Source organism: Rhinopithecus roxellana, chromosome 12 (assembly GCF_007565055.1).
Source record: "Rhinopithecus roxellana isolate Shanxi Qingling chromosome 12, ASM756505v1, whole genome shotgun sequence".
In the NCBI taxonomy this organism is placed as follows: domain Eukaryota; kingdom Metazoa; phylum Chordata; class Mammalia; order Primates; family Cercopithecidae; genus Rhinopithecus; species Rhinopithecus roxellana.
The window spans coordinates 29696417-29720985 of record NC_044560.1 but is presented as its reverse complement, the minus strand read 5'-3'; the positions used below and the strand labels follow the sequence as shown (position 1 = coordinate 29720985).

Sequence of the window (24569 nt, the reverse complement as noted above, 5' to 3'; positions counted from 1 at the left end):
GGAGCCAGCTCATCAAAGTCCCATTTTTGCCACCCCAGGAACTTCCTTTCCTTCACACCAGACACTCGGGTGTGGTGCCAGCCCATCCAAAGCTCCACCAGAAGCTTCCGGGTACCAAGAGATGGGCTGTAGGCTGCTGACTCCTTGGGGCACTGAAGCCAGCCACAGAGCAAAGTGGGGCTGCAGGACAGGGAGGCCTGTCCGTGCTGAGAAACACAGGCTCGTGGCCTGTCGGGGCTAAAGCAGCCTAGAGATCCCTGGTGTACACCCCTCACTTGTACAGAAGGAGCCTGAGGCCCAGAGACATCAAGGGGTTTACCCAGGGTCACACAGCAACTTGGGGCCATACTCCCACGTCCCAGTCATTTCAGAGAAGTATCTGCAAGGATGCCTTTAAAAAGTGGCTTTGTCAGGAGCGGTAGGTGGCTCACACCTGTAATCCCAGCACTGTGGGAGGCGGCTGAGACGGGTGGATCACTTGAGCTCAGGAGTTCCAGACCAGCCTGGGCAACATGGCGAAACCCCGTCTCTACCAAAAACACAAAAAAATTAGCTGGGCATGGTGGTGCGCACCTGTGGTCCCCAACACTGAGATAGGAGGACTGCTTGAGCCCGGAAGGCGGAGATTACAGTGAGCCTAGACTGCACCACTGCACTCCAGCCCGGGCGACAGAGCGAGGCCCTGTCTTAAAATGAAAAAATAAATAAAAGTGGCTTCTTCAATGTGGAAGATCCTCACTATCAGGCAGAAGAGGGAACAGCAGGAAATAACAGAGGAAAGGGAGACTGGAGCAGCCCCAGGGCCCTGCCTAAACCCCCCAGAGCAGCTCACTTCCCACCAGTTACCTGAACCTGCCTTCCCAAGGCAAAGTGCTTTTCCTCCTGGATAAACACAGCCCCAGGCTCCAAGTCAAGCCCCAGGGGGCCCATTAAGAAAAGGCCCATGCCTGCCCCTCCTCCCCCAACAGAACACACCGTGAGGGCGTGGGGCTCCCTGTGCTTGAGAACCACAGGCAAATCATATGGGAAAATATTTCCACCGCACTTTGACTGAGAGTGAATCTGACAACCTGCTTTTGGGAATAAAGATTTCCTGTTGAACTCGGCTAGAGCCAGCCTGACAAGCCGGTTTCCATGACAACTCGAGCAGCCCTCTGGACCTAAATGAACACCATGGAGCAAATGAGGCAAACATGCTAATTGTACTTTCTCCATCATTTGATGAAACCATCAAAAGGCAACGGCAGTATTAAAAACTCTCTCTCGACCAGCTGCGGCGGCTCACGCCTGTAATCGCAGCACTTTGGCAGGCCGAGGCGGGCGGATCACGAGCTTAGAATCGAGACGATCCTGGCTAACACGGTGAAGCCCCGTGTCTACTAAAAATACAAAAAAATGAGCTGGGCATGGTGACATGTGCCTGTAGTCCCAGCTACTCAGGAGGCTGAGACAGGAGAATCACTTGAACCTGGGAGGCGGAGGTTGTAGTGAGCCGAGATGGCGCCACTGCACCCCAGCCAGGGCGACAGAGCAAGACTCAGTCTCAAAAAAAAAAAAAAAAAAAAAAAAAATCTCTTAAAATCTTAAGAGCTCCCAGCTATTTTTCTGGAGCAATTCGCAGCAATCACATCCCAGTTAGCTTAATATTTTGACAGTTTCTGGGGATAAATAAGCCGCCTCAAAGGCAAGGTTTGCGGGTCGTCTGCCTGGGCCTGTGCTCGCTCAGTGGCCTCATGACAGGCAGCACAGCCCAGGAAGAGGGGACACACAGAACAGGGGACCCCTACCTCCTGGGGCGGAGACAGCACACGGATGTCACGCACACAGCTTATGACTCAGCCTGCTCCGGGTCAGGGCCCCCACACGCATCCTCTGCCCCCACCTGCAATGCCCCTGTCTTTCAGAGGTCACTACCCATTCAGCCAGTGCTCCCCACATGCCCACTGTGTGCCAGTCGCTGCTCTTGGTGTTGGGGCCTTCATGAGTTCAATTTCCAGGGGACACATGGGCAGATACAGAGAAGGGCCTCAAGTGAACAATAGAGACTGCAGAGAGAGATGGCAGAGAAGCAGAAGCACAGACGAGGAGATGAGCGAGACAGAGGAGGAGATGAGACCCGCAGTTACAGAGTGAGAACAGCAGGCTCCGGGGCCTGACCAAGACACCAAGAAAAGCCACAGCCTCAGGGTTCCAGGGCCTCCCTGCCCAGCCCCTGCTACAGGGAAAAGGCTGAAGCTGGGAGGAAGAACCTGGGCACTGCCCAGCCCCACTGGGAAAAGCCGTCATGTGCTGGCAAGCGTCTCCTGCCTTCTCCAAGCCTCACAAGCACAACAGGGCAATGCCAGCTCTGATGTCCCCAGGGAGGAAGGGTGGGCATCTCTGTCCCTCTCTGAGCCCATCCTTCGGAGGAGGAGAAGGCTGAGGGCTGTGGTGGCCGGGACACAACGGGGAGGCTGAGAAGCTCCCAGCACCTTGTGGGTGAACTGGTGGGGAGGCTGCTCTCTCATGCTTGTGCCTGCCCTGGTTCTACACAGGAGCCTCTCCGCCTCTCCCCACTCTCAGCCCCTAAAGAGCGAGGGATCCCCAGAAACATGTCAGACTGCGTCATCCTCATCAATACCCCATCAGTGAGAATGTCTCAGCACTGATGCCCAGTTCTTCCTGGTCGCCTCCACTCATTCACTTATTCATTCATTCATTTGCTCATCCATTATCAGTTCCATGTCTATTATAGGCCAGCAGAAGTGGCCAAGAAAGGGAAGTTCATGATCTGGGGAGATCCTCAAGTTCAATACCCCTGACCTTTGGCCTGCATCACTCTCTGCTGTGGGGAGAGCGGGTCCCAATCATGCTGAAAGCCCAAGAATGCCTTTCGGTCTCCCTGCTTCTCTCCCCATCATCCCAAACTGCTTGGCCAGGTTCGGAGGCTCCTGCCTGTAATCCCAGCACTTTGGGAGGCCGAGGCGGGTGGATCAACTGAGGTCAGGAGCTTCAGACCACCCTGGCCATCGTGGTGAAATCCTGTCTCTACTAAAAATACAAAAATCAGCCAGGTGTGGTGGCTCACGCTGTAGTCCCAGCTACTCAGGAGGCTGAAGCAGGAGAATAGCTTGAACCTAGGAGGCAGGAGAATAGCTTGAACCTGGGAGGCAGAGGTTGCAGTGAGCCGAGATCATGCCACTGCACTCCAGACTGGGCAACAGAGCAAGACCCCATCTCAACAACAACAACAAACTGCTCATGAGGGATTCCTCTGAGGCTGTGGCCTCTGATGAGCCACAAAGGGGGCTTCCATGGCAGAAAATCTGCAAAGCAGAGCCATTCCCAGCATTTTTGAAGCCACCAACTCCTGCAATGACAAAAGGCGCTGCTGACAGGGCTCTCACAAGCAGGAAGGTCCTAGGAAGCAGGAGAGCGCGGCAGGCCATCCCTCCTCTCCAGGAAGGGGCCAAGGCTCCATCCCCAGCACAGTCAGGAGAAGAGCTACAACCTCACGGTAGATGGCAGGGAACCCCCAAGGCCCCTAAAGTGGGGAACCCACCCAACCCTGAGCCTCTCCCGAGCCGTGGGCACTGCTCCTGATGTGGGAGGTGCCCATACACCCCTTCCTGTGCCACAGCCTGAGATCAGCATCCAGGGTCCCTCTGATGTCAGAGGTGCCTGCCAAGGGAGCAACAGGCAATGGGAACGCAGACCACCTTCCACTCCAGGCCCTTGCTCAGCTCAATCTGCCCACCTGCCGGAGCTGGGCTGACACAGCCATTCTAATCACCAACCCTGCTGAGGTCCTCAGAATGTTCTAGATGCATAACCGTGTTTGCTACCAGTCTGTCATGGGGAAGAGGACTCGAGCTCCTTAAATGCCAGTGAACTGGCACTCCACGGGGCAGCCACTGCTGAGGAACAGGCATTGGGAAGAGGAGGAAACCAGCCCAGCCTCTCCTCTGCATGGGAGGACTGGTGACCTAGGAGGTGGCAGGGAGAGGGCCAGGGGCAGCGGAAGAGGCCCGCCTTCCCCCTCACCTCCCGTCCCCAGCCTGGGTATAAAAAGAAGCATGAGCTGGTGAACACTGGAGCCGCCCTCTCCTACAGCGCCCAGTGGGAAGGGGAAGGGGGTTTCCATGGTTACCATGGCCAAGGAGGAGAATATTCAGATGAAAGCAGAGGCAAAGGTTCACCCAGTGAGCTTCTATCTGAGCCTGGTTTCCGGGGCCCCCAGGAGCGGGCAGTGTCCTCTCTGGAGCCAACACCTCCCTATGCTTGAGGAGGGCAAGCAGGACAGGGAGCCCAGCAGAGGGGTGGATGGTGTGCACCGGCCTCACAGCCCCCACCCAGTCCCTGCCATGGATGAGCTGGCCACAGGCAGCAGGACGGGCAGCGGTGATGTGCTCAGGCCGGACCCGGACAGCAGGGTTGAGTCCTGCTGGGTAGCTGAACTCGGACTCGTTTCTTAACTCCTCTGTGCCTGTTTCCTGTCTGCAAAATCAGGTCAATGGACATAGCTGCTCCCAGGGCCGTGGAGGGAGGTGAGGGAGGTCTCATTGGTGGAAAAGGGGCCAGGCCCTGGAGCGTCCTCTGCCCTCAGGAGGGAAGCAGCTGTATAGCCACGATCCTTAGTGCTCCAGTCGCCACGTCGCTCCCAGAAGTACCTGTGAGGATGTTTTCGGACATCACGTTGACCTGCACCTCCACAGAGTGCTTGGAGGTGTAGGTGATCTCCGCGCTGACGTGCGCCACCTCACCGATGCACATGGGAGACAGGAAGTCAGTGCGCTCGACACGAGCCAGCGCGGCTACACAGCGCTCCTGAGGAGACAGAGGCAGTGGTCAGTCCAGGTCAGCCAGCCCAGCCCCGAGAGCCCCACCCTGGACACGCTCCCTGGAAACTGCCTTTGCTTTCATTCCCCACTGTGAAAGCAACCAATTTATCGCAATTTATTGGCACCGTGCATTTCTTTTCTTTTTTCTTTTTTTGAGACGGAGTCTCGCTTTGTTGCCCAGGCTGCAGTGCAGTGGCACGATCTTGGCTCACTGCAAGCTCCGCCTCCCGGGTTCACCCCATTCTCCTGCCTCAGCCTCCCGAGTAGCTGGGATTATAAGCGCCCACCATCAAGCCCGGCTAAATTTTTTTTTTTTTTTTTGAGACAGAGTCTCACTCTGTTACCCAGGCTGAAGTGCAGTGGCATGATCTCCACTCACTGCAAGCTCCACCTCCTGGGTTCACGCCATTCTCCTGCCTCAGCCTCCCAAGTAGCTGGGATTACAGGCACCTGCCACTGCGCCTAGCTAATTTTTTGTATTTTTCATAGAGATGGGGTTTCACCGTGTTAGCCAGGATGGTCTCGATCTCCTGACCTTGTGATCCGCCCACCTCGGCCTCCCAAAGTGCTGGGATTACAGGCGTGAGCCACTGTACCTGGCCTAATTTTTTGTATTTTTAGTAGAGACAGGGTTTCACTGTGTTAGCCAGGATGGTCTCCATCTCCTGACCTCGTGATCCGGCCGCCTCAGCCTCCCAAAGTGCTGGGATTGCAGGCGTGAGCCACCACGCCCGGCCTAGCACTGTGCATTCCTAAACACAAAACCACAGGGATGTAGAGGAGCCTTGGAGAGCCCAGCCCAGAGCAACTGCTGCAGGCGATTCCCCAAATGGTGGGATCACCAGCTGCTTCTTCCTTTTTGCTGATTTTCTCACAATAGGCATGCATTATTTGCATAATATAAAGTGAAAAAATGCATACATACTCATTAAGGAAAATTTGGGAAATACAGAAAAGTGGAAAGAAGGGGACTGTCATTCCTCCCATGCAAAGATAACCATGGTTACTATTTTGGGATCTTTCTTTCCAGGCTTTTTTCCCAAGAATCGGGGTGGGTTTTGTTGTCTCGCTTGTTCATCTGCCTGGCTCGTTTTGCAGTTTTAGTCTGATATAGCTGTGCAAAAACTAAATATACACTCTCACCTTCTGATTCCTTTTCATTCAACATAGGAAAAATAATCTGCCTATGTTGTGACACATTCTTTGCAGTCACTATTCTTCTTTAGGCCAGGCGCGGTGGCTCATGACTATAATTCCAGAACTTTGGGAGGCCAAGGTGGGCAGATCACATGAGGCCAGGAGTTCGAGACCAGCCTGGCCAACATGGTGAAACTCCGTCTCTACTAAAAATACAAAAGTTGGCCGGGTGCGGTGGCTCAAGCCTGTAATCCCAGCACTTTGGGAGGCCAAGACAGGCGGATCAGGAGGTCAGGAGATCGAGACCATCCTGGCTAACATGGTGAAACCCCGTCTCTACTAAATAAAAATACAAAAAACTAGCCGGGCGAGGTGGCAGGTGCCTGTAGTCCCAGCTACTTGGGAGGCTGAGGCAGGAGAATGGCATAAACCCGGGAAGCGGAGCTTGCAGTGAGCTGAGATCCGGCCACTGCACTCCAGCCCGGGCGACAGAGCGAGACTCCGTCTCAAAAAAAAAAAAAAAAAAAAGTACAAAAGTTACCTGGGCGTGGCAGTGCACATCTGTAATCCTGGCTACTCAGGAGGCTGAGGTATGAGAATCAGTTGAAGTCGGGATGGGGAGGTTGCAGTGAGCTGAGATCGCGCCACTGCACTCCAGTCTGAGCGACAGAGCAAGACTCTATCTCACAAACAACAACAGCAACGACAAAAACCACTAAATACACTCTCACCTTCTGATTCTTTTTCATTCAATATGGGAAAAATAATCTGCCCCTGTTGTGACTTGGCTCTTTGCAATCATTATTCTTTTTTTTTGTTTTTTTGAGATGGAGTCTCGCTGTGTCGCCCAGGCTGGAATGCAGTGGTACGGTCTCGGTTCACTGCAACCTCCACCTCCAGGATTCAGGCAATTCTCCTGCCTCAGCCTCCTGAGTAGCTGGGATTAAGATGTGCACCACCACGTCTGGCTAATTTTTGTATTTTTAGTAAAGATGGGGTTTTACCATGTCGGCCTCAAACTCCTGACCTCAGGTGATCCACCTACCTCAGCCTCCCAAAGTGCTGGGATTACAGGCGTGAGCCACTGTTACTGGCCCAACTACTCTTTTATTTTTATTTTGAGACAGAGTTTTGCTCTTATTGCCCAGGCTGGAGTGCAATGGTGCGATCTCGGCTCACCACAACCTCTGCCTCCCAGGTTCAAGCGATTCTCCTGCCTCAGCCTCCCTAGTAGCTGGAATTACAGGCATGTGCCACTACGCCCGGCTAATTTTGTATTTTCAGTAGAGACAGGGTTTCTCTACGTTGGTCAGGCTGGTCTCGAACTCCCGACCTCAGGTGATCTGCCCGCCTCGACCTCCCAAAGTGCTGGGATTACAGGTGTGAGCCCCCGCACCCAGCCCAACTATTCTTTTTAAAAATTTAAATGTTTTTTGCCGGGCACAGTGGCTCACGCCTGTAATCCCAGCACTTTGGGAGGCCGAGACGGGCGGATCACAAGGTCAGGAGATAGAGACCATCCTGGCTAACATGGTGAAATTCCATCTCTATTAAAAATACAAAAATTAGCTGGGCGCAGTGGCGGGCGCCTGTAGTCCCAACTACACGGGAGGCTGAGGCAGGAGAATGGCGTGAACCCGGGAGGCGGAGCTTGCAGTGAGTGGAGATCGCGCCACTGCACGCCAGCCTGGGCGACAGAGCGAGACTCCGTCTCAAAAAAAAAAAAAAAAAAACTTTAAATTAAATGTTTTTTATCCTTCAAATAGGTGACCCATTCTCATGATTCAAAACGTAAAAGGAACAAAAGAGCCTATGGGGCTGGGTCTGCCTCTGGCCACCTCGTCCCTTGTCACACAGGACCCCTTGGCAGTTACGTCCCATGTGTCAGATCGGACTCCACGTCTACAAACCACATGGTGGGGCTTCCCGATGGTGGACGTGGACAGGGGCGCTGCACCTGCTTTTCTCTCTTCATCTACCCTAGGGATAATCCTCTGTAGGTTTGGGTCTTAGTTCATTGGGCTGCCATAACAAAATGCCATAGCCTGGGCAGCTTAGGCACAACAGAAATTTATTTCTCACAGCCCTGGAGGCTAGAAGTCTCCAGGGACTTGGGTCATTCCAAGATCAGGGATGGGCAGATTCCGTGTCTGGTAAGGGCCAGCTTCCTGGTTCATAGTGCTTCTCGTGTGACCTCACGTGGTGGTTGGGGCAAATGAGCTTCCCTCAGGCCCCTTTCATGAGGACATTGATCCCATTCATGAAGCCCACCCCCATGCCCTCGTCACCTCCCAAAGGCCCCACCCCCTAATACCATCACCCTGGGGGTGAGGATTTCAACACATGGGAGACACAAACACTCCGTCTGAGTGGCTGTATGTGAAAGATTTCCTTATCCTTTCCAGTGACTTCCTTTTCAAGGCACTCCAATGCAAAATTATTATTATTTTTAGAGACAGGACCTTGCTGTGTTGCCCAGGCAGGAATGCAATGACTATTCACAGGCACTATCATGCTCACTGCAGCCTCAAACTCCTCCTGGGCTCAAGTGATCCTCCAGCCTCAGCCTCCTAAGTAGCTGCGACTACAGGCACATGCAACCGTACCTAACTTTTTTTTAGAAAATTACTTTCAATGGCTAGCCAGGTGGAATTGAACATTCTTCTTTTATTAGAGATCTGGGGCATCTCCAATTGATTCTCATTACAAACAATGCTGTGATGGGCACCCTTTTACTTAAACATTTTCTGCATTTGGGATTATTTTCTGGGCCCGAGGACAAATACTTTTTTTGTTTGTTTGTTTGTTTGAGATGGAGTTTCACTCTTGTTGCCCAGGCTGGAGTGCAATGGCACAATCTCGGCTCACCGCAACCTCTGCCTCCCAGGTTCAAGCAATTCTCCTGCCTCAGCCTCCGTAGTAGCTGGGATTATAGGCATGTGCCACCACGCCCGGCTAATTTTGTATTTTTTTTTTAGTAGAGACGGGGTTTCTCCCTGTTGGTCAGGCTGGTCTCGAACTCCCGACCTCAGGTGATCCACCCACCTCGGCCTCCCAAAGTGCTGGGATTACAGGCGTGAGCCACCGCGCCCGGCAACGACAAATACTTTTATATATGGTCCTAAGTGTTTCTCGGTACAGCAGTGACTGGCCTGGCCTTTGGCACCTCATAGCATCCTGACCAACACTCAGAATTGACTTATTTTTCGTCTTTGCTGAATAAATGACACAAAAGATGACCTTGTGTTTGAGCCATGGGGAATGTGAGTCTCCACTTCCCAGAGGACTGCCACGACTTTCTACTGTAACGATCACTTCCTTAGGACGTTGACAGCATGACACTGAGGCACCCTCAGGCTTCCCAGGGCGGGCAGGGAGCAGGTGAGGGAGGGGCCTAGGCCAGCTCCCGCATCACTGGCCCGGGTGATCGTTACAGCACCCAGACAAGGGGTGACACATTAGGCAAGCATCCCAGGGCACACAGAGAGTATGTGGCAGTCACTTCAAGCCCTGGTGTGTGGGTCTGTGCTCTCCCACCTACCGCCTGCCACCCCCAAAGCACCAACGTGCAGCTCACCCACCTACACGAGGACTCACCGAGGTGGGGCAAACATGCAAGCTTCGCGACCCACCCCAAACCTAGCACCTGCTTCTTTGGAGGTACGGCTGGGAGCCTCTGTCTGAGCCCTCTCCCAGGTGCAGGGATTCTGTGACTGCATCTGGGGCTGCGCAGGAAAAGTTCTAGAGCTGGTGAGGGTGGCCTGATGCTTCCCCATTCTGGTTTGCATGGGCTTGTGCCCCAGCAAACCCTGCCCTACTCACAACAGGTCACAGTAAAGCGATGCCTGGAACTGTGTCTTTCTCCCCCCAAGTCAATGTACATGGCTATGGCACCACCCATTGGCCAAAGGCTGTTAGGGCAGGGCTGCACAGAGCCAGGCAAGAATTAGGCACAGCCTCTGGGCAGGGCAGTGCCCATCTTGGAACGAGCCAAGCACTGTCTGCAAGACATAAAAGTGGAATGAAGTCAAGTGTGTGTTGTTTGAGGCTGATTAAGTACATTACAGTATGCCATGCAGACACAGATCCAACAGACCTACAGGCGCGTGCTTTTCCAAGGCAGTGGCCTTCCACCTCCCTGCTCTGCAGCTGGTTTCTGGCAGCATCTGTGGGGCTTCTCAGTGCTGGGTATACAGAGGGGAGTAGGTCAGAGGAGTCTGGGTTCTGGCTGAGGGGACGGACGAGAAGTAAATGAGACCACGCCACATGGCATCAGGTGCTCTCAAGACAGCCCAGAGATGTCAAGGTGGGGAACGACTTCAGATGAGAGGCATTTGGGCTGAGGCCTGAAAGACCAGGTGTTAGGCAGGAGGAGGTAGGGGAAGCATTGGTACCACAGGGAGAGGAAAGAGCAGCAGAGCAGAGCGGGGAGGTGGTGGGGAGCCACCAGAACACAGGGACGCAGTGGGAGACATGAACAAAGGTCCAAAGAGGCAGGCTGCCAGGCCTTGCAGGCCAGGATGAGGGGTGGGTTCAAGGGCCTCTCAGAGGAGGCACAAAAGCAGGTTCACTCAGAGAGTGACTTGAGGCAGGAGGAAGGCAGAGTGCACCTCTTTGTGCTGTCCCTCGGGATACCCCTCATGCAGAACCATCCAGCAGCCTTCCCCACAGTGCCATGGGGACACCTGGTAATGGTTTCAAGCCTGTCCTTCATAGGGCAGAGGGCCACTGATGACCCTTAAGCTTGGTGCTCTCCCAGCTTAACATACTAAAGAAAAAAGTAGGGCCAGGCACAGTGGCTCACGCCTGTAATCCCAGCACTTTGGGAAGCTGAGGCGGGTGGATTGCAAGATCAGGAGTTTCAGGCCAGCATGGCCAACATAGTGAAACCCTGTCTCTACTAAAAATACAAAAATTAGCCTGGTGTGGTGGCACATGCCTGTAGTCACAGCTACTCAGGAGGCTGAGGCAGGAGAATCGCTTGAACCTGGGAGGCAGACGTTGCAGTGAGCTGAGGCCACGCCACTGCACTCCAGCCTGGGCAACAGAGCAAGACTGCATCTTAAAAAAAAAAAAAAAAGAAGAAGAAGAAAAGTACTATCTCCCAGACATCCACACAGGAGTCTTGCCATGGTCCCATTTCACTATCAGGAGACCCTGTGGGAGGATTTTGTTTCACTATCTGGCAGCCTGGGAGGCTGGAGAGGTGGCTCTGTGTGTCTGATGGGTACAGATGGCAGGAGCCAGGACCCAGGACGGCTCTGATTTGCTGGTGGGCGGCTGCTTCCCAGGAGCTGGCAGAGCTCTGGGCCAGGCCCAGGGAGTCCATGAAGGCTGGTGTGATCCAAAACTTCGATACATAGACTGACAAGTGTTTGAGCTCCATAGGAAGAGCTCCCAGCAGCCAGTGCTCGGATGTGCCCCACACCTCCTGCTCCCAGGACTGCAGGAGCAGGAAAAGCCCCACCCTGCTCTGGGACAGAGCCACGAGCTCCTGATCGGCACCTGCCCAGAAGCACCCTCTGCCATGCTCTCAAAAGCAATCGGCATCACATGGCCCGTGAGGCACAGGTGCCCCAGCAAACCACAGGCACTGGGTTCCTCATGGCCACAGGGTTTCCAGCCAGGACAGCAGCTTCAGAGGCAGAGCCCAAAAGAACAGCTCTACTGCTTACTAGCTCTGTGACTTTGTGCAGCGACACAACCTCTCCATGTCTCAGTCTCTGTAAACACAGGCAATAAATGGTCCCAACAGGCTGCTACAGAGATTCGAGGGGATAACGAATGGGAAGAACTTGGTGCTTAGGAAATGCCCAGAAGACGCAGGGAGATGGGGATAAGGCCACTGACAAACGTGGAGTGCGTGGACCATGCCCAGCATCCAGTGAGGGCCCAGAGAGGGCGTGGTCTCATCACCGTGCCCAGCCAAGGCCATCTCCTGGCTGAAGGCAACTCTGAGGATGCAGCTGTCTGGAAAGCCACCTAACTGTTCTAGGCCTCAGTTTCCCCACTTGTAAAACAAAGTTAAGAACAGTGCCTGTCTCAGCAGGTGGCTGGGAAGACTACACAGGGAGAGGAAGGGTGAGCTCGAGCACGGCCACGGGCTCATCGTAAGCGCTTAGTTGGTGGAAGCTCTCCATGACAGTGACGGTGCCAGGCCCAAGTTCCCAGCATTCATCAGATAATGCCTAAGCATGCTCTATGCCTCAGTCTGTGGAAACCAAGGGCAGAAGTCCTGCCTGCCCTCGTGGGGCTACCACTGTGTACAAGGTCAGGAGTGGAGAGCAGCTGGAAGCAGGGAGGGAGCCAGGCCATCAGGCGCACAGCTGGACGTCATGTTTTGTTTTTGTAGGAACAGGGTCTCACTCTGTCACCCAGGCTGGAGAGCAGTGATGTGATCTCAACTCACTGAAGCCTCGACCTCCCTGGGCTCAGGTGATCCTCCTGCCTCAGCCTCCCAAGGAGCTGAGACTACAGGCACACGCCACCACATCCGGCTAATTTTCGTAGTTTTTGTAGAGACAAAGTTTCATCCTGTTGCCCAGGCTGGCCTCAAACTCCTGAGCTCAAGTGATCTGTCCATCTCAGCTTCTCAAAGTGCTGGGATTACAAGGTTTTTATGTAGAGCCTGGAAGAGGTGAGGGGAGGGCCCTGTAGATATCTAGGGAAAGCCAGTGCAAAGGCCCAAGGCAGGAATGCACCCAGCAAGTCCAAGAAGCAGCAGAAAAGCCAATGTGGCCAGAGCAGAGTTGAGAAAGAAATGCAGGAGGCAAGGTCCCAGAGCCGCGCTAGGCAGTGACAGGGACTCGTGTGGACGTGCCTTTGACTCTGGGCAAAACAGGAGATCTGGAGGGCTCTGAGCAGGCAGTACTGTGCTCTGACTCCACATGTTCCTGGCTACTGGTGGAGAACAAGGCAGCAGGGACCAGCAGGATGACCTGTCAGGAGGCTGCTGCGGTGATCAGGAGAGCAGCACCATTGGACCCAAAGTGAGGGTGGGCCTGGGGGACTGTGCTCAGATCTGGACTTCCTGGAAGGTAAAGCAGTGGGATCTGCTCCCAGAGCCTCATGAGTGTGGGAGGGAGAGAGGCTGACAGAGGCTCCAGACTCTGAGCCTGAGCACCTGGGGGTTGCAGAGACCATTTACCAAGGGGAGGGAGGCTGGAAGAAGCAAGCCCGGGGCACGGACAGGAGTGTCTTTTTCTGCACATCAAGGCCAAGTAGGCCAAGAAGGCATCCAGATGGGGCTGGCCAAGAGGCCCCAGTCAGAGACAGAACCTTGGGACTTCCAGCCACAGACTGGAAGGCACCACCAGGGAAGTGTGGATGGGGGGGTCCCCTGCCCCACCCAGGGCCCCAGCAAAGCCTTTCTAGGCACCGGGACTGTTCTCACCCCCACACCCTGGGGCTGCCTGGAACTCAGAGACCTCCTCCTGAGCCTAGAATTTCTGGATCACAATCCTGGGGACCAGCAGCCTAGAGGCTTCTCCAAGCCAATGTGTCAAAACTGTCCCTCCAGCAGCCCTAGATCCGGAGAAGCAAGGAGGGGCAAGTGTTCAAAGCACAGGTTCGAGGCATAGTCACAGCCCAGACCTACCAACTGCCTCCCCAGGTGGCCTCAAGCAAGTGTTCAATCTCTCTGTACCTCAGTTTCCTCATCTATGCGATTGGGATAATAAAAATAACAACAGCAGCTGGGCACAGAGGCTCACGCCTGTAATCCCAGTACTTTGTGAGGCCGATGTGGGCAGATCACTTGAAGTCAGGAGTTCGAGACCAGCCCGGCCAACATGGTGAAACCCTGTCTCTACTAAAAATACAAAAAAAGTAGCTGGGTGTGGTGGTATACGCCTGTAATCCCAGCTACTCCGGAAGCTGAGGCAGGAGATTCACTTGAACCTGGGAGGCAGATGTTAGAGTGAGCCGGGATCGCACCATTGCACTCCAGCCTGGGTGACAGAGTGGGACTCTGTCTCAGAAAATAAAAACAAGAACAGCTACCTCTCTGGGGTGTTGTGAGGATTCCATGAGCTAAACTTTAGCTCCTAAAGCATTTTGGAGCTTTGCAGAATGCCAAGTGCTGACCAAATGGCAGCAAAATAATTCTGCGATTATGAGTGAGAGCATCACCCTCTTTCCAAGCCCTTCCTTTACCTTTCCTCCCCATCTTGGGGATTTTTCCTTCCCCGTGTCCATCCTCTCCTGCCAGGGACCCTCACTGTCTCTCTCTGGAAGGGTGCAACAAGAATTTGGGACTTGGCCCTCACCCCTGCCCCAGGCTCTCAGGCTCAGGCCCATCCTCCCCACAGCCACCAGAGGGTGCTCTCTGAACGTGACTGAGCTGCACCGGAGCCTCGGGTCCAAGGAGTCAATCCAGCCCCAGCCCAGCCATCCACCCCTCCTAAACCAGGCCCTGCCAGCAAACCCACTCCTTAACCTGTACCACGCAACATCCCCCACATCCACATCCAACCATCCACACTTACCACGGCTTGGTTCATTCTACATATGCGCACACACACACGCACACACACGTGCACACGCACACGCACACACACACACACACAGAGCTTCCACTCCTCCACTGGAACACACACTGCCCACTGTTCCAGGCTGAATGCATGTGCCATGCTCTGTATGACTCTGTCCCCACAAAATTCCTGTGTTGAAATCCTAACCCCCAAGGGAATGGTAGTAGGAGGCAGGGCCTTCGGGAGGTGATGAGGGCATGGGGACAGAGCCCTCACAAATGGAATTAGTGTCCTTGTAAAAGGGCCTGAGAGAGCCCCTCCTGCTAAGTGAGGACACACAGGAAGTGATGTGATGTCTACGAACCAGGAAACAAACGGGCCCTCAACAGACACAGAATCTACCGGCGCTCTGATCCTGAACTTCCAGCCTCCAGGGCTGTGAGAAACACACTTCCGCTGCTCACAAGCCAGCAGGCTGTGGTCTTAGTTCCGACAGCCCAGGCTGACAGAGCCAGCAGCCACTTCCTGCATCTCACCAGTGTGGCTCAGAGCTCACAGTGCCTCCGCTGGTCCCTGGTCTCTGATGTGGCTTCCACTTGGCCTCTTGCTAGAGTGGCATCATGCCCGTGCCCATGGTGGGGACCTGCACCTCATACTCCCACTCTCCAAGCTGGGGCTGAGTCTTCCTCCTCTCTGCCTCCCTGGAGGCCACAGCAGGTGTGCTAACCAAGCCCCATAGTGCAAAGGCTGCAGCTGCGGCACCACGGCAGACGCCCTGTCCTCAGTACCCAAGGGCTGGCTTCTCCCCCACAGCTGACCTTCAGAGAAAATGTCCCCTCCCCAGAGCTGGGGATGGCTGAATGTCCTACAGCAGCCCTGAGGTTGACACTAGAGACTATGCCCCTTGTCCCCAGCTTTGGGGTTGCAGGGCCCTCCCCAGCTGCACAATTTTGGGGCAGGTGGAGAGCTGCCCCCATCGTGGGCACAGTGGTACCAGGCCAGTGAGCTTCAAAGCCAGGAAGTGGCCAAGTCACAGAGAGCCACGGCACTTGCCATGGCCACCAGGGTTGGTCAGGGCAGAGGTGGGACCTCCCCTATGTCTGCTGTGTGGCCCCTATGTCTCAGCTCTTGGCCATTGCAATGAAGTCCACCCCACGCAGGCAGGGCATGCTTCTGATCAGGGCCAAGTTGGCAGGGGACTCGGCATGGCGGGCAGTGGTGGAGGGAGGGCCTGTCAGCTTGCTTGACACTTCATCTCTGGTGGGTTCCCACACCTCCTGGCTGAGGCCAAAACCAAGCATAGTTCTGAGGGTCCGGTGCAGAACTGCTTGGGCCACTTCCCCCAAAGTTCCCAAGGCCCAGTGCACAAGGGGAGGGAAGGCTGCAGGCCTGGCTCCCCGGGGAACTCCTGTCCTGAACCCACACTGGTGCGGTCTCCAGGGCCCAGAGGTATGGCGCCCAGACCCTTACCCCGTTCTGGCTGTTGCAATGCCGGGTGCTGATGATGGCGCCCGCCTCCTCGATCATCTTCAGGATGGTCCCCCCATGGACATTGCCGGCCACGTTGGCATCATCTGGCCGCATGATCCTAGGGCAGAGGAGAAGCAGGATGAGGCTTCTGGAGAGGATGCCATTCGTGCAACAGTCACAATCCAAGGAGGGGAGAAGGTCCCCAAAGGGCTCAATGGCTCCTGGAGGAAAGAGAACCTTCCCCATGTTTGGACTCTTCCTAGGTGGTGTGTTCGTCAGCGTGTGGCGCCATCTGCCAGGCCACAGAAGGGGCTCTGAGATGCTGTTTCCATGACAGAGCAGGAGGGCAGAGGGGCACTTTCTCCCCCTGAAGCCACAGGTCCCTGGCCTGCCCTGGCACGGAAGGGCTGATGGTAAAGACCTTTAAGCAGAGCCACAGGGCAGGAGGTGGCGACTCAGCCCTTGGGGTTCCCAGTGACCAACACAGACTGTGAAAAGCAAATTCCCAGGACCGCCACCACCCCCATCAGGAGTCCCAGAGGAACCAGGTAGCCACGGCTGTTCTGAGAACTAGATATGAGTCACAGCTTCAAGACCCCAGGCCCTGTCAGCAGGTGAGCGCCTGCCCGCTGCGCGCTGAGCTCCTCTGCGGGTCCTGGGGGGCAGTGTGGAGTCAGGCCCTGGATTGAGGGCAGGGAGCTCTCCTAGGTCGGAAAGAATGAAAATGCCACCTCACTTCCTCAAAGAGGAACAACTTCATCCTTGTTGTGAGCAGCTGGCAGCGTGGGAGTTCCACGAAATCTCTGGAATCCCAACAAGCCAGCTTGGCAGTCCTACCAGGGCAAGTTGCCTGGCATCTTCCCAGACAGCACCTGGCTGATGAAAGCCACCTTCACAGGCCAAGGCCTGGAGATGAGTGGCAGGCAGTGGGCACAGGTCCAGGGTACAGCACCCACCTGCGGCTTGTGCAGCCTGCCCGGCCCTGTTGGCCAGTGTGGGGGCCCCAGGAGCAGCGTCTCCCCAGGTCTGCATCTCCTCCCTGCTCCTCTAGCGGCTCCAAGGCTGAGCAAGTCACTCTCCCGAGAGCATTCCTGGCTCTGGCTCTTACTCACTAGGTAACCTGGGCAAGCTGTCAGAACCCTCACTCCTCCATGTGCTCATCTGTACAATGGGCAGAACAACAGCACTGAGACAGCACTGCCTCACGTGACTGTGGGAGACATGCAGATCGCACGCTCACCCCACGACAGCGCTGGCACATGGTACACGGTAGACAGTCCACACATTAACCAGGAGAATTTTTCCCTCTTCAGTAAGTATTTAGCCAACCTGGTCGGAAGCTCCAAGAAACCCAACCTCTGGCCACAGGATGCCACTTCTAGAGCAAATGACCAAGGATGTCCTCCAGCGACCGACAGCTGCCCATCCCCAGTGTCACCCCTCCACGCTGGGTGAGAGTCTATTATGCCAACCAAGGCCACTAGGCCAACTGGCTTCTGGCCCTGAGGTCAGGCAGGGCCCGAGGTTCCGCAGAAGGTTCAGGACAGTGGCCTGTGGAGCAGGAAGCACGGCATGACACACGGTGGCCGGGGGATCCCCAGAGCACACAAGAAGCCTCATTTGGCTTCTCGAGTGTTCACGTTAAAATATCTCTGTTTTTAAAAATTGAACTTACTCTATGAAAGGTTTTTGGGTTTTTTCATCTGAGTTACCAGGTAGTCAATTATAAGTCACAAAACGATTCTATCAACCTCTTCCCTTTGTTTTCCACTTAGTAGGAAGGGCCTTCCCTGCACCAGCTGCAGTGGGCAGAGGGTCCCTTTCCACACAGGCCTGTCCTGGAGGCACTAGCCAAGGCTGCGGGTGGGTGCGGAGAGCAGGGCCCAGCCCCTGGTTCTAGACACTGAGGAAACATCAGCCCAGCGTTTCCCAGGAGCACCAGAGCCGCCCTCCACAGCAGCCTGAATGACTGCTGCAGGCTTCACTTTGTCTGTCTGTGAAGTGGAGCCACACACAGCAGGTTGGCCCCCAGGAATGACACAAGGCCAGGGAGAGGAAGCGCGGGCCAAGGGCTACAGAGCAGCAGAGGAAGTCCTTTCATGCGGCAGGCACCGGAGACAGGACAGATAAGCGGGTAGCCTTTAAGACAGAAGGCCAGGGACAGTGCCTGAGGCCCAGGGAAGAGCCTAGAGACACCTGGCAACAAAGTGAGGACTCGGCACTTGGCGCTGTGTCATCAGGAGGACATGCCAGGAACTGCAGACTGCACACCAGCCGGCTGCCACAGGCCTGGCCACCTTTCTTTGGCACCTCGGGTCCTGCACCAAGGACCATCCTAACTCCCCAACTGACCACCCAGGAAGCCAGCCCCTGCCCTCAAGGTCAGATACAACTCTCCCCCACAGGACTTTATTCCTGCCTGGGGATTGTGCTGTCACCTCCAATGCATGAGGCCCAAAGCCCAACTCACTCACCCCTTCCCCCTTGCCCCAAATCAGACATCTTTCCTCCAAGCCGGGGCAGCCAGTGAGTCAGTGAGTCCCGGCCTCAGCTGGGATTCCTTCCCAACCAGCTGCTCCACACCTGGCCCCTCCCTCTTCCCCTTCCTACCTCCCTCATTCCTTCCAAACAGCTCAGGAGCAGCTGAGCCCAGCCAGCCTCCAGGACCCATACACAGCTCTGTCACTCTCTCAGGCCCTGCCCCATGGCCTGGCCAAGGCCAAGCGTGTCCATCCCAGGACAGTGTCCATGACTGCCTCCATCTCCAGGCAGGCAAGGGTGACAGCCAGAGGAGCCAGGGAAGCAGCTGTCTGTCACTGGAGACTTTGTTTTCCCATTTCTAATAAAGACACGGGTACCGAAAGCACGTTACGTTCCTCTTTACTATTTTTTTGTTTGTTTGTTTCTTGAGACAGGGTCTCACTCTGTCACCCAGGCTGGAGTGCAGTGGCACGATCTCGGCTCACTGCAACCTCTGTCTCCTGGGTTCAAGCGATTCCCCTGCCTCAGCCTCCTGAGTAGCTGGGATTATAAGTACGCACCACTACGCCTGGCTAAATTTTGTATTTTCACTAGAGACAGGGTTTTGCTATGTTGGTCAGGCTGTCTCGAATTCCTGACCTCAGGTGATCCGCTGTTTCGGACTCCTAAAGTGCTGGGATTACAGGCATGAGCCACCACACCCGGCCCCTCTTTACTAATAAAAAACTGAAACACAGGCTGGGCGCTGTGGCTACTAGAGAGGCTGAGGTGGGAGGATCACTTGAGCCCGGGAAGAGGACATTGCAGTGAGCCATGATTGCACCACCGCACTCAAGCCTGGGCAACAGAGTGAGAGGCTGTCTCAAAAGAAAAAAAGAAAATTGAAATATATTTGGCTGCCGGGCGCGGTGGCTCACGTCTGTAATCCCAGCACTTCGGGAGGCCGAGGCGGGCGGATCACGAGGTCAGGAGATCGAGACCATCCTGGCGAACACGACGAAACCCCGTCTCTACTAATTAAAAAAAAAAAAAATTAGCTGGGCGTGGTGGTGCATGCCTGTAGTCCCAGCTACTCAGGAGGCTGAGGCAGGAGAATCGAACCCAGGAGGCGGAGGTTGCGGTGAGCCGAGACTGCGCCACTGTGCTCCAGCCCAACGACAGAAAGAGACTCCATCTCAAAAAAAAGAAAACAGCCTTGCCCTTTGCTGTCCAGCAACTCAGCAGATTCTTGGTCCCTGCATACCATGTGGACTTCATACCTCTCTTCCTTTGCAGAACGGAGCAGAAGGTGGGAGCATAGTCCTGGCACTAGACTCTCTGGCTTTGAATCCCAGTTCTGGCACTTAGTAGCTGCAAGACCTTGGACAGATTATTTAACTTTTTTTCTGTTTGAGTTTCTTCATCCAGAAGATGGGGGTAGTGTACTTACTAGAGATAGAGTAAGGATGAAGTGAATGTGACAAGTGCTTAGAATAGGGACTGCACATCATAAATAATATATGGTTTTTTTTAAAAAAAAAAGAAAGAAAGAAAGAAAGAAATATATTTGGCTGCCAGGTGAGGTGGCTCACACCTGTAATCCCAGCACTTACAGAGGCCGAGGGGGGCGGATCACTTGAGGTCAGGAGTTCAGGATCAGCCTGGCCAAAATGGTAAAACCCCATCTCTACTAAAAATACAAAAATTAGCAGGGCGTGGTGGTACACGCCTGTAATCCTAGCTAGTCAGGAGGCTGAGGCAGGAGAATTGCTTGAACCTGAAAGGCGGGGGTTGCAGTGAACTGAGATCACGCCCCTGTACTCCAGCCTGGGTGACAGAGTGAGACTGTCAAAAAAAAAAGAAAGAAAAGAAAGAAAAGAAAGAAGGAAGGAAGGAAGGAAGGAAGGAAGGAAGGAAGGAAGGAAGGAAGGAAGGAAGGAAGGAAGGAAGGAAGGAAGGAAGGAAGGAAGGAAGGAAGGAAGGAAGGAAGGAAGGGAAATTTGTCTATCTCTAGGATTCCTGGGGTTAAAAATTATCTAAAAATAAAGACACGTGAACACCACACAGGCCAGCTCGGGCAGCAGCACAGGCCTGGCCCGGTTCTAGAGGACTGTTTGCGGCTGAGTCTGACATGTTATTCCTCCCCCAGCCCCCATCACACTAACGTGCACTTCTAACCCCTCCTCTGATTCCAGAAATTTCAAGGAAAGACGGAATGTTGCCCGGGGTGGGGCCTTTCCTATGTGGCTGCCTTCTCTCTCTGGGCCTGGCCCCGAGTATCCCCCACTCTATCTTCCACCTGCTGGGTCCTGGCAGCCAGTCGCCCGGGCTGACTGCATGTCCGGAATGTCACCCGCGTCCACAGTCCCGCCCTTTTTCTGTTCCAGCTGCTTCTGCCTCAGATCAGAACCATGTTTGTCCAGTAGCATGAGTGGCAGGTGCTGGGGCCCAAGGCTAATGGACGCAGACGCTGCCAACCCCCTTTCAGCCGCCCCACTCTTGGCCGGTGTCCCCTCTGGAGGTGGCATCCAGCTGATGATGAGGGCTCTGAGGAAGCTGAGCACACATGGGTCAAGGCGCCACTCCCAGAAGGGTGCCACCCCTCCTGATCTCCGGGAAAGCTTCCCAGAGGAAGTGACACCTTGGCCAACTCCTAAAGGGTGAGCCAGGAGCAGAGGTCTGAGACGGTTACGAGGAGAGAGAATGTTTGGGGCCCAAGGCCAGGAGTGCCCGGCGAGCTCCAGAAACAGAAAGCAACCCCACAAAGCTGGCGCATGGCCCAAAAGGGGATGAAGAAGAGATGGCCTGAGACAAAGTCTGGATCCATCCTGAAAGGAGGGGAGGCTGGGGAGGCTGAAGCCCAGGAACCAATCAGACACTTTGGAGAGGTCACCTCCCATGGCCTCTGCACTGGTCTCTCACCTCCCATGGCCTCTGCACTGGTCTCTCACCTCCCATGGCCTCTGCACTGGCCGCTCATCCCCCCCATGGCCTCTGCACTGGCCTCTAGCCACCCCCCATGGCCTCAGCACTGGCCTCTCATCCCCCCATGGCCTCTGCACTGGCCTCTCATCCCCCCATGGCCTCTGCACTGGCCTCTAGCCACCCCCCATGGCCTCAGCACTGGCCGCTCATCCCCCCATGGCCTCAGCACTGGCCGCTCATCCCCCCATGGCCTCTGCACTCGCCTCTTGCCCTGGCTCAGATCCTAACTAGCCCTGACCGCACAGCCCCAGGAGTGGCTCTTCCCAAGCAGGAGTCTAGCCAAGTCACTCCTTTATCCACACCTTCCAGGGCCCTTCCTATCTACAGAATAAAGACTTAACCTCCTGGTAAGGCACCCAGAGCTCTCAGGGATCCAGAACTTTTCCACCTCAATCCCCACTGCCCTGCGGGGCTCGGAGCTGCACCTGCCAGAGCACTGATGTTTACCAGGCACACCTGGCCCTTCCCACTGTTTGTTCTACCTGTCCCAGCAATGTCTGATCCACCCTTTGTGAAGGACAGGGCACCATTTACGAATAGGGGAGTGTAAGCCAATACCCCCTCACAGAGGGCACCCAGCACCACCCTCCCAAACCCCAGAGGCACAGGGACACCCTGACCCAGGATTCCACTCACAGAAATCTACCCCACAGCTGTTTCCACACACGGTTAAACCAAGCACATGCAACAGTACTCACTGCACAGCCGTGTATAACACAGGACACGTGCCAGCGCCTAGATGTCCACACAAGGACATAAAAGTAACAGCCACACATCGGAATATTGCTCAGCCTTGCACGAGGAGTAGGAACCTTCTCAGAGACCAGCTGTCAGGTGAAAACCAGCGAGGCACACACTCATGGGAGCAAGGTGACCACCCACGGCGCAGGGACGACCATTCCAGGAAGGAGGTGTGGGAAACCAGGGGCCTCCATGGCCTCCAGAGGAAGAAACTAACTACCGAGCAGAGACCTTGGTGAGATGCCTCTGTGTCTTTTGGATGCCTTTAAACCATCTCAACCCATTCAAATTAATCAGTGGTCTTTGAAAATGCTTCAGCCGGGCACGGTGGCTCATGCCTATAATCCCAGCACTTTGGGAGGCCAAGACAGGCGAATCACAAGGTCAGGAGATCTAGACCATCCTGGCTAATGCGGTGAAACCCCGTCTCTACTAAAAATACAAAAAATTAGCCAGGCGTAGTGATGGGCGCCTGTAGTCCCAGCTACTCGGGAGGCTGAGGTAGGGGAATGGCCTGAACCCAGGAGGCGGAGCTTGCAGTGAGCCGAGATCTCGCCACTGCCCTCCAGCCTGGGCGACTAAGCGACACTCCGTCTCAAAATAAATAAATAAATAAATAAATAAATAAATAAATAAATAAAATAAAATAAAATAAAATAAAAAAGAAAATGCTTCAAAGCACAGCTCAAAACTCAAATCTCATCACACCAGAGGCTGGCCAGCACTCATCCCAAGAGCATCTGCAGCAGCGGCCCTGGGGTCCAGCCCACCACCCTGGGGCCCAGCCCACCTCCCGGTAGGACAGCCCACTGCCCTGGGGCCCAGCCCACCGCCCAGCAGGACACCCTCAGCCTGTTCTGCAGTGGGAGTGAGGCAGGGGATGCATTCCAGGAGTGGAAAGGGTGGGTGCCTGGAACAATCGAGGGGAGCCTGGCAGAGAGAGGAGCTGCTCCTGTCTCCTGACCTCGCAGCAGACACCCCGAGGGCTGGCCATGCCTCCTGTGCCCTGGGTGGAGCCTGAGTACTGGGATGAATTGTGTCCCCCAAAAGATATGTTTGAGAACTAACCCCAGAAACTATGAATGTCACCTTACTTGGAAAGTTCTTTGCATCCAGATACAATCAAGATGAGGTCGCCGTGCCTTAGGGAGGGCCTTAACCCAACAACTGGTGTCGTTATAGGAACAAGGGAATCTCGACATGAGACACAGGAGGTCCAGATGAAGATGAAGGCAGAGACGGGAGCGTGGCCCTGCCCAGCGCTGGGTCTCCAGTCTGAGAAAATTGCTTCCAGTTGTCACCCGCCACCTGGTTTGTGGCCACGCCCAGAGGCCTCTGCTGCTCCCAAAGAAAGCAGCACTGAGTGGCACAGGGGAGCCTCGAGGCGGCAGTGGCAACACCCTCAGCTCCGCTCAGCACCCTCAGCCCAATTCAGCACCCTCAGCCCCGCTCAGCACCCTCAGCCCTGCTCAGCACCTGCCACCCACACCTGGGCAGCCCTGGACAGGCCCCTGTGTGGTGACCTTGGCAGCAGCCCTGCAGGGCACTGAACCCTGCCTGCCCCTTCTACAGCCCAGTACACGGCCAGCTGGGAGTGCCACCAGTGTCTCTGACTCTGACATAAAAATGTCAGTGCTGGCCGGGCACAGTGGCTCACATCTGTAATCCCAGCACTTTGGGAAAGGCCGAGGCAGGTGGATCACCTGAGGTCGGGAGTTTGAGACCAGCCTGACCAACATAGAGAAACCCCGTCTCTACTAAAAATACAAAATTAGCCAACCGTAGTGGCACATGCCTGTAGTCCCAGCTACTTGGGAGGCTGAGGCAGGAGAATTGCTTAAACCCGGGAAGCAGAGGTTGTGGTGAGCCGAGATCGCGCCCACTGCACTCCAGTCTGGGCAACAAGAGTGAAACGCCGTCTCAAAAAAAAAAAAAAAAAAAAGTCAGTGCTAAAATGAAAACATGACTGCTTGAAATCCAGGGTAACCAGGGGTAGGTGAGCCTTGCTTCCTTTACTCCACAGTGGAAGCTAAAGTGCCCACCTGAAGGTGCACAGCCAGGTAGGGGTCTGGGGTCCAGGTGGGTCAGGACGGGGCCTGCAGGGCAGGCAGCTCGTTACTTCCCCCTTCTGACAAAGGCCTCAAACCAGAGGTCAAGCACCAGGTGCGTGTGCTCCACCCTCACCTCAGCTGGAAAGCTGGGTAGGACAGAGGTGTCTGTGTCTGGGCAGACTGTCCCCAGTCATGGGGCCGCAGACACTCGGAGCTTCCTTCAGGAGCTCAGCAGAGGCTGCCTTGGCCAGGAGTAGACAAGGGACAGGGGTTGCCATTCCTGGAAGAAAAGGAGAAGCGGGTCTCCTTATGGCATGGAGGGGCGGGGGCCTCACACCAGGCAGCCTTGAGGGACAAAACAGGTGTGTGGATGACATGGGGCCTCCAAGTCCAGGCACAGGCACACGTAAACGCCTCCTCTATCCATGGGGCAC

General features: G+C 55.1%; 1 protein-coding gene across 2 annotated transcripts in view; it reads right to left on the bottom strand.

Annotated features, from left to right (window-relative positions):
* Nucleotides 1-24569, bottom strand: part of ACOT7 (acyl-CoA thioesterase 7) — a 134087-nt gene that overhangs the window by 73035 nt on the left and 36483 nt on the right. For both annotated transcript variants that reach the window (XM_030913115.1, XM_010357399.2), the window contains exons 2-3: nt 15899-16016; nt 4650-4806 (exon numbers count right to left, since the gene is read on the bottom strand). In XM_030913115.1, the coding sequence (XP_030768975.1) occupies nt 4650-4806; nt 15899-16016 (275 nt within the window). The remainder of the gene's footprint in view (nt 1-4649; nt 4807-15898; nt 16017-24569) is intronic.